This window comes from Lepidochelys kempii, chromosome 11, assembly GCF_965140265.1.
Source record: "Lepidochelys kempii isolate rLepKem1 chromosome 11, rLepKem1.hap2, whole genome shotgun sequence".
Classification (NCBI taxonomy): Eukaryota; Metazoa; Chordata; order Testudines; family Cheloniidae; genus Lepidochelys; species Lepidochelys kempii.
In genome coordinates, this window is record NC_133266.1 from 38400186 (window position 1) to 38413659 (window position 13474).

The 13474-nt window shown below is 41.1% G+C and overlaps 1 protein-coding gene across 1 annotated transcript; it reads left to right on the plus strand.

Moving 5' to 3' along the window:
* The first annotated feature begins 94 nt into the window (after positions 1-94).
* On the plus strand, positions 95-10320 carry LOC140895936 (retinol dehydrogenase 7-like). Its single transcript, XM_073306889.1, has 5 exons — positions 95-121; positions 1906-2236; positions 3932-4190; positions 8987-9150; positions 10041-10320. The coding sequence occupies exons 1-5, from the start codon at positions 95-97 to the stop codon at positions 10289-10291; spliced, it is 1032 nt and encodes a 343-aa protein (XP_073162990.1). The 3' UTR covers positions 10292-10320.
* The last annotated feature ends 3154 nt before the right edge of the window (positions 10321-13474 follow it).

Genomic DNA, 13474 nt, shown 5'->3' on the forward strand with positions numbered 1-13474 from the left:
TACTGAAAAGCCTTGTGAATTAAAATTTGCAACAACTTCTTCGCTCCAGCACTAGCTGTAATTGGCAAAGACTCTGTTCTCTTGGAATCGTATAATGAGCTTGCAGATGACTCCCCAGAATGTAAGTACCAGCATCAGAACAAAACCAATGTGTAAAACTACAGGCTATATGAGTTTGCAGAGTAGTAATAGAACAAATTACAGTGGGAAAGAGGTGACAAAGTGACACTCAGATTTAAGTCGCTACTTTTCCAGAATGATTTCTAGAGATTGTTATATAACAAACCAGCTATGGGTTCTGGATAAAACACTTTACTGACAGACGTTATTGACTTGAGTCCTACAGACTAGAATCATTTTGTGCTTCACACAGTGTCTTGCTGGCTATTGCAGTTAGTGCAATAAAAGATAGGTTTTTTTCTATGGCTTTTAGAAAATGATGTGATTACTCCAATGGTCTGATAGGAATATGAACATGAGTAAGGATTACAGGGACCAGGCCTAATATTTCAGCATCTCCTCCTTGTTTTAATGTTCATTTATTCAAACAGTTGATTATTGTGTGATATTTTGGCTGTCTAAATGAATTTTAAAAAACAAAAGAATTCTGAATTCTAGGAAAACATAAAAATTGGAAAGGTTGGGGGGTCATTTAACTACTTCAAGGATTTAAAAATGATCAAACACATTTCTCTAAAATGTAATTATTTTTAAAAATGCTATGAAAAACTAACAGTAAAGGCTCAGATGTTCAATCTGGGTTCCTAAAGTTAGGCAACTAAAGCCAAATTTAGGCACCTAAGTAAAAGTAGACTTCAAAGGTGCTGAGCAGCCCCATATCCCATCAAAATCACTGAGAGCTGCAGGTGCTCTGCACTTTTGAAAAACAGACCTTTTCTGTTTAGGTGTCTACAACTGGATTTGGGTATCTAGCTTTAGGCGTGCAAGTTTGAAAACACAGCCTCCTTGTCCCACAGCTTCAGTTTAATTCTTGCACCAACCCAAAGTGCAAATGCATCCAAAGCCAGCCCATGACAATGAAGAAGCATGTGAGAGTGTGGACTGTCCCCATGAATGAGAATGTTGTTGTATATTTAAATATACAACAATAATCATGGTGGCAACTCGTATTGAACAACGTTTTTGAAGTCCACTTTCTCACAGTAAAGTCAGGCTGATCAGTGCTCCCATCAGCACTTGCCTGCTATAAGTATTTCCATTCATTTTACCACTTATTTAGTGAGAGGGAGATAGCAAGAGAGAGAACAGATTCAGATCCTGCTCTGAAGTGCTGCCTTGCTCAAAGACCAGAGGTTAAAGAAAGCAGATTGTGAGCACCAGCATTTTTGACATTTACAAAGCACACACCAAAGGAGTCAGTGCACTCACCCAGTCTAGCCCAGACTATTCTGTTCTTGCCCAGAGCTCACACAGTCTCTGTGCTATGAAGCGAAGAAGCACTGTGAGTGGCAAGAAGCAGATGATCATACCGAATTGCACTCCTTTGCAGCAGAATTCTTCTCTCTCCAGCAGTACCCTCAATAATCAGAAGCGTTCACAACAGGAGGCATTGCTGCTAGTGAGGGACATGCTTCCTTTCATCCTAAAACATTCTCCAACCACCTTGCAGACGAGGGAGAAGGGCAAGTGAAGCTGCATCTTGAAAACAATGGAAATGTATTGACAAGGAGGTTTAGAGAAAGGCTCTGCCGACACATATATTATTCATGGACACCATTCAAACTGTGCCCAAACATCTAAGCTTGTGCCCCATTTTTCTCACAATAAGACAGAAAAAGCTGGAACTAGACACAAAGCCTTTTATAGGAGCTGTGTTGAACTTGGAGATAGATATAGTAATTTACTCCATTAAGTTTCCAGATCTCTAACATTATTTGTTTATAGGCCTTGCTTTCAAACTCAGCGCAGATAGGAATTTTGGCTTCCATACTTCTCCTCATTATTTGCTGGCTCATCCGAGACAGTCTTAAAGTGAAAGACCTGAATGGAAAGCACGTCTTCATAACTGGATGTGACAGTGGATTTGGAAACTTGCTGGCTAAACAGCTTGACCGAAGGGGATTCCATGTCATTGCTGCGTGTCTAACAGAAAATGGAAGCCGAGAACTACTAGCCTGCACATCCATCTCACTGAAGACTGTGATACTGAACTTAACTGACTCCAGCAGCATTGACAATGCGGTGGAGTTTGTGAAACAAGAGACAGATGGGGAGGGTAAGTGGTATAGCCGCAGTCCGTACAAATTACTAAACATACTCCAGTATAAAACAGAAGAGTTCTGGTCGTAACCTTCCATAATAACCGCACAGGAGCATTTCTTGTGCTGATTAAAGCTGTACTTTCTTCAGTGCTGTGGTTCTATCTAGTTAGGTATTTATTAGCACCAACCACCATAGTGCCAAGACTGTTTTATGTTCCAAAAGCCAGTTTCAACTGTTGCCATTGTGTTTGCTCCTCACTTTTATCAATCAGGGGACTTCTAAGTATCAGAGTCCTTGATATTTTAACAGTCAGAAAATATACTTGTACACGTTCTTAAGTCTCACTCAGCTGCAGGTAAAGTACTCAGCTTGTGGGAGTGCTAATTGGAACTAATCAGAACTTCATTGACCTACCTAAGCAATCAATCAACCTGGCCAATTAAAAATACCTAGTCGAGTTCATGCTCTCCTCCTTTGGGAAAGCAAAGGGTTAGTTTTTTCTCTGTCAACAAGTCTGATTTTTGTAATGCACATAATGATGACACTGACTGTAGCTATCAAACAGGGGCACTGTCCAAATCCATCATTCCCTTTGGATTGTTACTGCAGTGGTGTTTCCTTGTACCAGAGAGCACTACTGCTGTGCGCGCCAGTGAGTTTAATGATGTGAAAGGGGGAAGAACGTGGGTCTCTGAATACCTGTGAACAGAGAGTTTAGATCATTACTTGACTTCTGCTTTTGGCAGAAAATGTTAAAAACGCTGTCTTGGTTCCTAACCCAATGAATTTTTCTGCTCTGGCAAGACTCATCTCGCCAGGGACTTTTCTGAACTCCTCTCCACCTACCATATATGACAAGCACTGTGGTGTCAGGCTAGTCTATAAGGGACAGGCAACCGCAGCTAACACTCACTGTAATCCTCACTCTAACCATATAATTAAAGAGGCCAAGCACTGACTCAGAAGGGAGTCTACACTATCCTCTCTCTCTAGAAATAGGCCGTCCTGAGCAGGGTGCTCTAGGCATATTAATAACATGGCACTTACACAGAACTATTTATCCATAGAGCCCAAAGTATGTTACAAAGGTGGAGACACATTATTATCTCTGTTTTACAGATGGGGTAACGGAGGCACAGAGAGCTCCAGGCCCACTTAGCATATGTCTACACCACAGTCAGGAGCAAGGCTCTAAGCCCAGCTAGGCGAACTCATGATAAAGAGGCTCACTCTAGCATACAAAAGCAGCTGTGTGCATGTCGCAGAACCAGTGGTGGCATGGGCTAGCTCTCCCAGTGCTGCAATGTCACACACCTATTTTTAGCATGCTAAGCAAGTCCCACTCGCGCTAGTCTGTCTCCGTGGGCTGGAAGGCTCACCCCCACCTGCAGGGTAGACATACCCTTTGGGTCTAGTACTGAGAAGGCCTGGGAAGCCATGGCTCCAACTGAAATAATTTCTCCATTAATATTTACCCAGTTCTAATTTAGAACCATTGACTAAAGCATTAGGAAGGGGAAAAAAGGTTGCCAGATGTACAGTATAAATTCAGAAAGTCATGAGGAAACCCAGTCAGCTACATTCATCTCGTTAAATGGTGTGCAAAATGTGAACTCTCGCGGTCCATTGCCATATGTCCTGTCTCCAACCCCACTCACTGCTGTGATATTGGCACATACCAAACGTGATATTTTTGGAATACTCTTAGGCCTCTTTGGGTTGGTAAATAATGCTGGAAGAGCAACGCCGATGGCGCCCACCGACTGGATGCAGATAGATGATTTCCACACAATTATGGATGTTAATCTGATGGGGTTGATTGAAATCACCCTGAAGCTTCTCCCGCTTTTGAAGAAGGCTAAAGGAAGAGTAGTCAACATTGCCAGTGTTTTGGGTCGCTTGGCGTTTTTAGGTGGTGGCTACTGTTTGTCAAAGTGGGGCGTGGAAGCTTTCTCGGACATTTTACGGTGAGTCAGAGATGGATTTGTGATGCTAGTTCTGGATTTCAAATGCTCTACAGTTTGTAGCTCTTTGAATCTGAGGCTGTGGCTGAGTTCATAAAAGGTTAGAGACCAGATGTGAAATTCTGATCCTTAGCAGAGTTTGGGTTCTTCCCTTCAGCAGAGGGTTAGTTTGGAGCTTTCTCTAATTTTATCCCATTTTTAACAGCATAAACCTTCCTGTACAAAGTCCTAGAAATGCAGCTTTGACTCAGCTAACAAGGTGAAAACCCAGCAGAGTTAACATCTGAGATGTCTTGCTCTGTGTAGTCACTTTATCCCTATGTCTGAGGCTGCCTTCACCAGGGGGCACCCTCTTGTGACTGTGTGGGTGCTACTCTGAGTTTGATCCAGTTTGTCCCCTTCACACAGTCAATACTGATTTCTTGTTATGACCCCAGTCCTCCAGCCAGGCCCTTATTAGTCACTACCCTTTAGGGGTAATAAAGGGTGAGGAGGAGTCCAGTGGCTCTAGTGAAGGGTAGACAGTTCTAGGCCATGCAGGCCTAGTGTCTTTTCTTGCTCCAAAGTCTTTACCATGCCTTGTGTTGGAGGGTGGTAGGGGAACCCAAGCCCACAGACTCCACTGGTTACAGCTCAGGGACACTGTCTGAAGTAGCTTGAACCAGTTCCTCCCAGACCCTTGCTGCTCTCTGAGCTGATTCCTACCTCGCCTCCTTGCTAGGCTTTCCCCAGTGCTCTTGTTCTGGTTCTCCCTCTCAGGAAGTCTGATTTCCCTTGCAGCTGCTCGCCAGTCTGTGGAAGGGGTCTCCTCTCTGGAGTTCCTCTGGCAGCCGACCTGCCCTCCTGTTCTGCAGCCCTTTTATCTTTAGAGCTGTTGTGAGGCTACCAATCAGCCCCATCTGAGCAGGCAGACAATTTAACTAATAATTTCCCATGTGGAACTATATCAAATGCCTCACTGAAATGCAGGTAGAGTAGATCTACTGCATTTCCTTTGTCTAACAAATCAGTTCTCTTCTCAAAGAAGGAGATCAGATTGGTCTGGCACAATCTACCTTTTGTAAACCCATGTTGTATTTTACCCAGTTACCATTTATCTCTATGTCCTTAACTACTTTCTCTTTCCAAATTTGTTCCAAGACCTTGCATACAATTGAGGTCAAACTAATAGACCTGTAGTTTCCTGGATCACTTCATTGCCCTCTCTTAAAAATAGGAACTATATGAGAACTATATTCTTCTGACATAGGTACAACCCCCGAGTTTACAGACTCATTAAAACATTTTGCTATTGGCCTTGCAATTTCATGTGCCAGTTCCTTTAATATTCTTGGATGGAGATTATTCGGGGGGCCCCGATTTAGTCCCATTAAGATGTTTGAGTTTGACTTCCATCTCCGATGTGGTAATTTCTACCTCCACATCCTCATTCCTATTAGTCACCCTGCCACTATCTCTCTAAGATCATCATTAGCCTTATTGAAAACAGAGGCAAAGTATTTATTTAGCTGCTGCGCTATGTCTATATTATCCTTAATCTCCCCGCATTCCCACTGGTTAGTGGTCCCACTTCTTTCCTTGTTTTCTTTTTATTTATATGGCTGGTTTCAATTCCCTTTGAAAGTCCAACTCTGCTTGGTTTTTGGCAGTTCTCACTTTATCCTTACACTGTCTGACCTTCAAGAGGTAGCTTTCCTTCCTAATCCATCCCATCTTTCATTCCTTTTAGGCTTTCTGCTTTCTCTTAATCACCTGATTGAGATGCTTGTTCATCCAGATTGATCTGCAGCCCTTCCCTACAAATTCTTTCCCCTTGCTTGACATGCAGGCTTCAGATAGCTCCTGGAACTTTGACTTAAAGGAATTACAGGCCTCCTCCACGTTCAGATCTTTGAGTTCTTTGGTCCAGTCCACTTCTATAACTAATTCCCTTAATTTTTTAAAGTTTGCCTGGTTGAAATCCAGGACCCTAGTTGCAAATCTATTTTTGTTTATCCTTCAATTTAATTTAAACTGAATAGGCTCATGATCATTCAAACCAAGATTGATCTCTGCAACCAGTTCTTCTATGAGGTCGTCACTACACACCAATACCAAATCTAAAATGACATCCCCGCTTGTTGGTCTGGCGATTATTTGGTGAAGAAATCTGTCAGCCATCACAACCAGGAAAATGTCAGCCCTACTATTGTTACTAATGGTTGTCCTACGATCTATAGCTGGGAAGTTAATGTTTCCAATAATCACTCAGTTCCCAACAGTATTTATTTCATTAAAAACATTACAGAGGTCTCTATCCATGTCCAAATTGGATCCTGGAGGTCTGTAGCTTGCCCCAAGCACTAGCCCAGGGGAACCTCTAGTAGCTTTCTTCCCCAAAGTGATTTTGCCCCAACAGATTCTGTCTTATCCATTCCATCACTTCTAATTTCTTTACAGTCTACCCCATCATTAATATACAATGCTACTCCACCACCTTTGCCTTTATTTCTGTCTTTCCTGAACAGCACAAACCTTTCAATACTCCAGTCACGCTTACTATTCCACCATGTTTCTGTTATCCCTATAATATCCGGTTTTACTTCCTGCACTGGTAGTCATAATGCCTCCATTTTGTTACTCAAGCTCCTTGCATTGGTGTACAAAACGTCTTATCTGTTGCTGCTTGGCTTCTCCCACATTCCTTGCCCAATTGGGTACAGTCATTCTACTACCAGTATTGCCTATCTGACTCGTATCAGCACTATCCTTCCTCCTAATGTCCATTCTCCTACCCAGTGCTGTTCCTTTCTCCATTTCTGTATCATTTCTTACTTGATTTTCCTCCTTCTCAGTGCTAAAATCAGGCCTGGAGATTACATGAGCATCTCCCAACTGTCCCTCCCCCTCCACCGAGCTTCTAGTTTAAAGCTCTTTTAATGAGTTGTGCCAACCTCCATCCCAGAAGTCTATTTCCTTCCCTATTCAGGAGGAATCCATTCCACAAGAACACACCTCTGTCCATGAATGACTCCCAGTGGTCAAACATCCCAAAGCCCTCCTTATAGCATGACTGTCTGAGCCATCTGTTGATCATCATGATCTTGTCACTCCTTCATTCTCTCCCTCTAGGGACAGATAGAATCCCACTGAAGGTCATTTGAGCCTCCATTTCCTTTAGGGTCTTCCCTAGCCTGGCATAGTCTCCTTTGATATATTCCAACAAGAATCTAGCTGTATCACTTGTTCTCACATGAAGGACAATCAGTGGATTCTTTTCTGCTCCCATTAGGATCCTCTTCAACCTCAGATCCACATCCTGCATCTTAGCTCCTGGCAGACAGCACACCCTCCTGTTCTCTGGATCAGCTCTGGTGACAGGACTATCTGTTCTTCTTAGTAGGGAGTCCCCAGTCGCATAGACCGGCCTTTTCCTGGTGATGGTGTGAGTCTCCTCTGGCCTTATTCCGGTTCTTTCTGGCTGCAAGTCCTCTTGTCTTTTATTCTCCCTGGCAATCTTCTACAAGTCCTCCTGAATCCCCCTGGGGCACTGAACTCTGTGTATCTCCATTGACTCTTCCCCTCTTCTTACAGGACTAGTTGCTCTTCTCTTCTTCCTTGCCCTCCCACCTTCAGTTACTGCCTGCTGTCCCCTTTTTTCATTTTCCAGCTCTGCTTCTGAGCTCTATTGCTCCTCTGCTAGCTGGTCTTTTCCTCTGCCTGGTTCTTGTAATCACATGCTTCCACGGCCTAAACTTCCTTGTTGCCCCTTGTATCCTTGACCTCTGCTGTCTTTACTATCCCATAATAATCTAAGCACTGGTGATGCTGGGCAGCAGTTTGGCCTTCGTATGTCAAAGATACTTAAACATAACTTTGGAATATTATACGCAATGAGTATCTGTCCCTCTGCAGTCAATGGTGCTATGCTGATTTACAGAGGCTGAAGAGCTGATCCAGAGGCTCCTCTCAACAGGCAGGTAGAATTGGTAAAATTGACTGGGAGCAGTTGTGAACATTCAGATAAAGCAGAATATGCTCCAAGAAACAAATTTAGTGGCTGATGTACAAGAGTGTTCAATTCCATTGCACGGTTTGGAACGACACATGAATGAGTCAGGTCCCCAAAGGTCTCTGAAGCTGCCCTTAGGTGGAGAGAGGCAATTTTCATGGTGAAGGAGCTGAACTGCAAAGCAAAATATAAACTGTAAACATCTGCTCCCTTTCTTATTAATTAACAGTAAATGAATTCACCTTCAGCACATGAATGTTTGGCCAATGAAATCTACAGAGTTGAGACTCCTAATCCAGTCAAATGATTCTGCCCAGCTGTGTTTTGCTTTCAGATTCTTTATGGCCTACCAGCAGAAGTAGATTATAACAGAGCAGCAGGAACTGGAAACATTTCTTTGTATTCTACATCTTTGAATAGAAATGTACAGCGTTTCAGCTAGATGTATGGCTCAAATAGATTTGGGAGTTACCTTGATCCTCACTGTTCCTAAGCAAACCACACAGAATAGGCGTTTGTATACCTGCTGCTACATTCAAGCGCTGTTTGCAGCTAGATTGTTTAGTTCTCTGTACAGTGAGTCTTTTCCTGTGATAGGTTACAACAAAAAGACAATATGCCATATAATAAAGCATATTTGCACTTTTTTGACATTTTTACATAACCAGAAATAAATCAACATTTGACCTTTATGTTCCGAAGATACGTGTCACTTTGGTTATTACAGAACCAAATATTTAAAGATCATATAATTGTTGGGTCGGCCAGCAAGAAAACATTTGCTGTTGTATTTTATTTCCATTCCCAGGAGAGACATGCAGCATTTTGGAGTGAAGGTGAGCATAATTGAGCCGGGATGCTTTAAGACTGCAGTAACTAACTCAGAGGTCATTGAGAGAGACCTACTAAGACTTTGGAACCAACTAACTCCTGAGGTCAGAGAATCCTATGGAGATAAATACTTTGTTGAGTGTAAGTACAAATACTTAACATCACTGGACCGGAATGGACTTGGCTAACCTTAGTCATGAACTGACCATTATCTCTTTTGGAGTACAACTCTCCTGTTGGAGTGAAGGGCCTAGTCTCTTGGTGCACCTATTAGATGGGTGGAACATGTTCTGGTTCAGATAACTCTGGTAAAGAATGCTATTCAGCTGACAGAGTGCTCTATTGATAGCCTGGTAAAACATATTATTGTCCTTTGTCCTCAACTCCTGACAGCTAGAGAGCCAGTGGCAGGAGATCTCCTTGATCCTAGGGGGTTGTCACGTCTTTGCTTTGCAGGACACTCCTCACTCATCCATGCAATTCATCACAATGTTCAAAAGACAGTATACTTCCCAATGCTTTACAGAATAGTTTTTCTTTCTACATAGGATTTCCTATTCTGCTGTTTCACTAAAGAATATTTTCTCTTCTGCTGCAGGATTTCCTGTTCTGCTGAAGATTAGTTTTGAGATACTCTTACAGGGTACAAGAACATTTGTAGAGAATTAGAGGGCCTGAGGAAGTTTCAAGAAAGAAAGAAAGTGAAGTTTACTTATTAAATATACTTAATTCAGGCTACAAAAGGCAGGGGGATAAACAGTAAAACTTGGAAACATATGTAAAGTATACAAAGCCTGCAGTTTCATAGATTAATTATGGGCTAATTAATATTTGTTTCATGAGCAGCAAACAAGCAACTATTACTAACATAAAAATAGAATGATTTCTAAAGCTTTACCATACAGATAACAGTAACATTTGGGTGTGGAGAGCTTCTTTTTCTTTTACAGAGTTTTAGCTGTCAACTATTTAAAATTCTTTTATCAGAGAATGTTTCATAAGCATTCAGGGATTTATTTTCTTCCCTGCAGATGTCAGAGCTCAAAGATTTTCAATGAAAAGATTGTGCGACTCTGATATTTCTAAAGTCATAAAATGCATGGAGCATGCCTTGATAGTAAAATACCCCAGGACACGCTATGGATCTGGATGGGATGCAAAGTTCTTTTGGCTGCCCCTCTCCTATGCACCAACCCTTCTATCTGATATGATGTTGCGTATGCTGCTTCCAACTCCAACAGCCAGTAGGAAATCAGTATCCTGTGTTCCACTTGATGTTTAATATTTAATACTCTAGGATCAAGGCTAAAGTGGTGACTGTTATTCTTTTCAAAATCAGCTGTTCTCTTTCCTACCTATAACTATCTGACTGATTTAATTCTCTTCAGAAAGCACTTTGATTTTTATTGCGTTTCAGTCTGGAGAAAGTTTTTGTTATATTCATCAGAGATATATTTGCAGTATAACATTCACCTGCAGAGCTGGTCAAATAGTATTTATCAGATAACACGTTTGGTGACTTTGGACCTTTTATTTCCCAAATCAGTCCTGCTATATGCAAATCTATTCTGCTCTTAAAGTCCAAACGTCAGCCTATGAATTATATGATGTTGGTATGCAAAGTGCAACATTGTTAATCCATATATTCTAGTGGGTAGAATATACATGTTCTTTAAGAACACATTTACTCAAGAATTGATACATCTATTCATGTTGAATATGGGTATTTGACTGAATCATGCCACTGAATTTAACAAAGCTGTGAACCTAAAGGCTTAAACTTGATCAAATCAAAGTAAACCCCTAGCGTTTGAAAAATATCCACAAAATGTTAGTTCCAGTGCTCAACTACATCTATGTGCCTATTTACCATTCAATAGGCAGCTACTATAGTGGAGATAATACACAGGTTATTTCAACAATATGTAATATAAGTGACAAGCAATCAAAGACAATTGTTATCCATTACCACAATATTTATACATTACCCTGATTCCTAATTTTAGTGTGGTTTTATCTGAAAGAGAATACATATGTACATGATGCCTTTTATCCTGAGGGATCCCAGGGGGTTTTACATTTCACCCAATGCTAATGTCTGATGTGAAGCAGATCATTTTGTTTATGGTGTCGTCGATTAATATTACTATATGCAATGCACTAAGCATAGTAAAATACGACTTGAGGTTATAATGCCTCTTGAGATTATAATGCTAAGTGCACTATAGGTTTTTTCCCTGATAAGCCACTGGTCAGTAGCTGACATGATGGTGTGCATGGTGGTTTGAAAACTGATAGGGTAAAGGTTTTGTTTACTAGAGTTTTGAGTTGCTGATTAATGATTGATATCCAGGTCAATTAAGTTTACAGAAATATCATAGCAAGTCAGATTCTACGCTCTACCAAATGTCTTCAGAGAAAGCAAATTCATTTTACCTCATTTGACGATAAACACACATTAATACATATTTTTCCCTCTCTGGTCCAATGGCCTGAAAGATCCTCCATCTGAGAGAAACTAATGTCATTTATCGCCCTAACACTGGCAGATTACAAAGAGAGATTGCAAGCTCATAGAAAACAGACCATCTTTCAAACATCAATCTAGTGTTCAGAAAGGCAACAAGGGATAGGGATCGTAAAGCGAAGGAAATCAGAGAATAAAGCTGTGAAGAAAAGCCTTAAAGCCTCTGCTGGACTGAGTACCATAGCTACTCTCCATTCATTGACTCATGGATGGGAGGAGAAGCCTTTGCTATACCTTTTACGGGAGAGGAGAGGAAGCCCAAACTGGTGCCCGGGGGTCCCTCTGCCAGAAAAAGAAAGGGTTTTTTAAGCATTAGCAAACATATACACTACGTAAACAGTACAGCCCCGAACAGAGTACATTTCATTTGTGTCTGACAACTTACAAATCTTGTGGAAAAAACAGTTATATATTTAAAGTGAACATGAGTTTTAGCAGTAGATTTTCAGTATGGCTGAAGCTTTATGTTTGTGGATATAATTTGCAAAATTGACACCTGCATTTTTTATGGGTGCAAAGGGAGGCCAGATTTGGGAAACGTAGGCCTTAATATCTTCTCTCTCTAAAAATTCAAGTATAAGAACTTTGTGGGTCTTTCCTTCAAAAAAAGAAGCCACTTTTTAAAAAACACCTTCCTTTGTAAACTGTTCCCCAGATTATACTAGGAACACCTTAAAGTAAAGCACTGGGGTAAAATGGAGTTACCAACCCATTATTTGTTTTACTCAGGTCTGTAACTGCCTGAATATTCATAAAGCACTAACTATACTCCCTATGTCCTATTCCACCATATACTGAGCTCAGTGTAACGGCTTGGAAAGAGCCTCTTTGAAGTAGTCCCTTCTTTGGTAGTTCCAAAATACTGAGCAGAGAGATTATAACAGAACTATGTACCTGAAAAGGTTTACCAGTCTGAAGCCAGATCCTCGCTAGTATTAACTGGTGTAGCTTAGTTGAAGTCAATGGAGTTACACCAATATATACCAACCGCCAATATGGCCCCTGATTTTACAGAATAAGAGATATACTGTACATGTTTACACAGGTTCATTTGTAAAATGCAATTTATTATACAACTTTTGTGCAAAAGGCACTGTTCATAACTTTTCCAGGATGTAACAATTCTTATGTATTGTAGGATATTGCATTATTGTTTAAACTGTGAATAAAATATATCATAGAAGAGTTGTAAAAATGATATGATTTACAACATTCCACGCCAACTTTTGGGGTGAGATGCACTTACTCACGAAGTTAAAATTGCAAGCAACTAATGCATGAATGGAGTACATCTTCTGAATCACGCTTACGTGCAAAACTGCACCAACATTAAAATCAGTTCCCGCAATAAGATCACACCCGCATGGGTTTCATGAATCAATGGGTACAGCTTAAAACAGAGGGTTTGGCTTGAACAAAAGTGGATGTGTTTCTCCAAAGCAAAACCTTTGAGTAAGCTGCCTTTCAAACCCAACACAAAAGCTGTGCCAGCTACACCAATAATATTATTCCAGTTGGAGGAGGAATAAAGCAGGTGCAGCCAGCTCTATTTTCCCTTGGCACACAGACACCAGAAAGACATCCAGGTAAAAGGTCATATCGTGATTCTTGGGCCAGATATTTGGCTAGCACTCCCACAAGAACAGGAATATTAGGCAAACACTTGGTTCAAGAAGTAAGACACAGCATAAGGCTGCAGGGAGACAAACCTTGACCCTCGCAAACATTTGCCTGAACTGGAGGCTTCCAATGTATTTAACAAGTGAAGTTTAGCACAGCAATAGCAAACATATGTGTTGGTCTAAGATCCCAGTTTGGTGCATGTGGATTTGAAGTATCCTATTACTCTAATACACCTACGTTGACCAACACAGTGACAGGCATTCATCCTCATCAGAACAGAGACTACTGGATAGGAACTCATGAAGGATATTAACA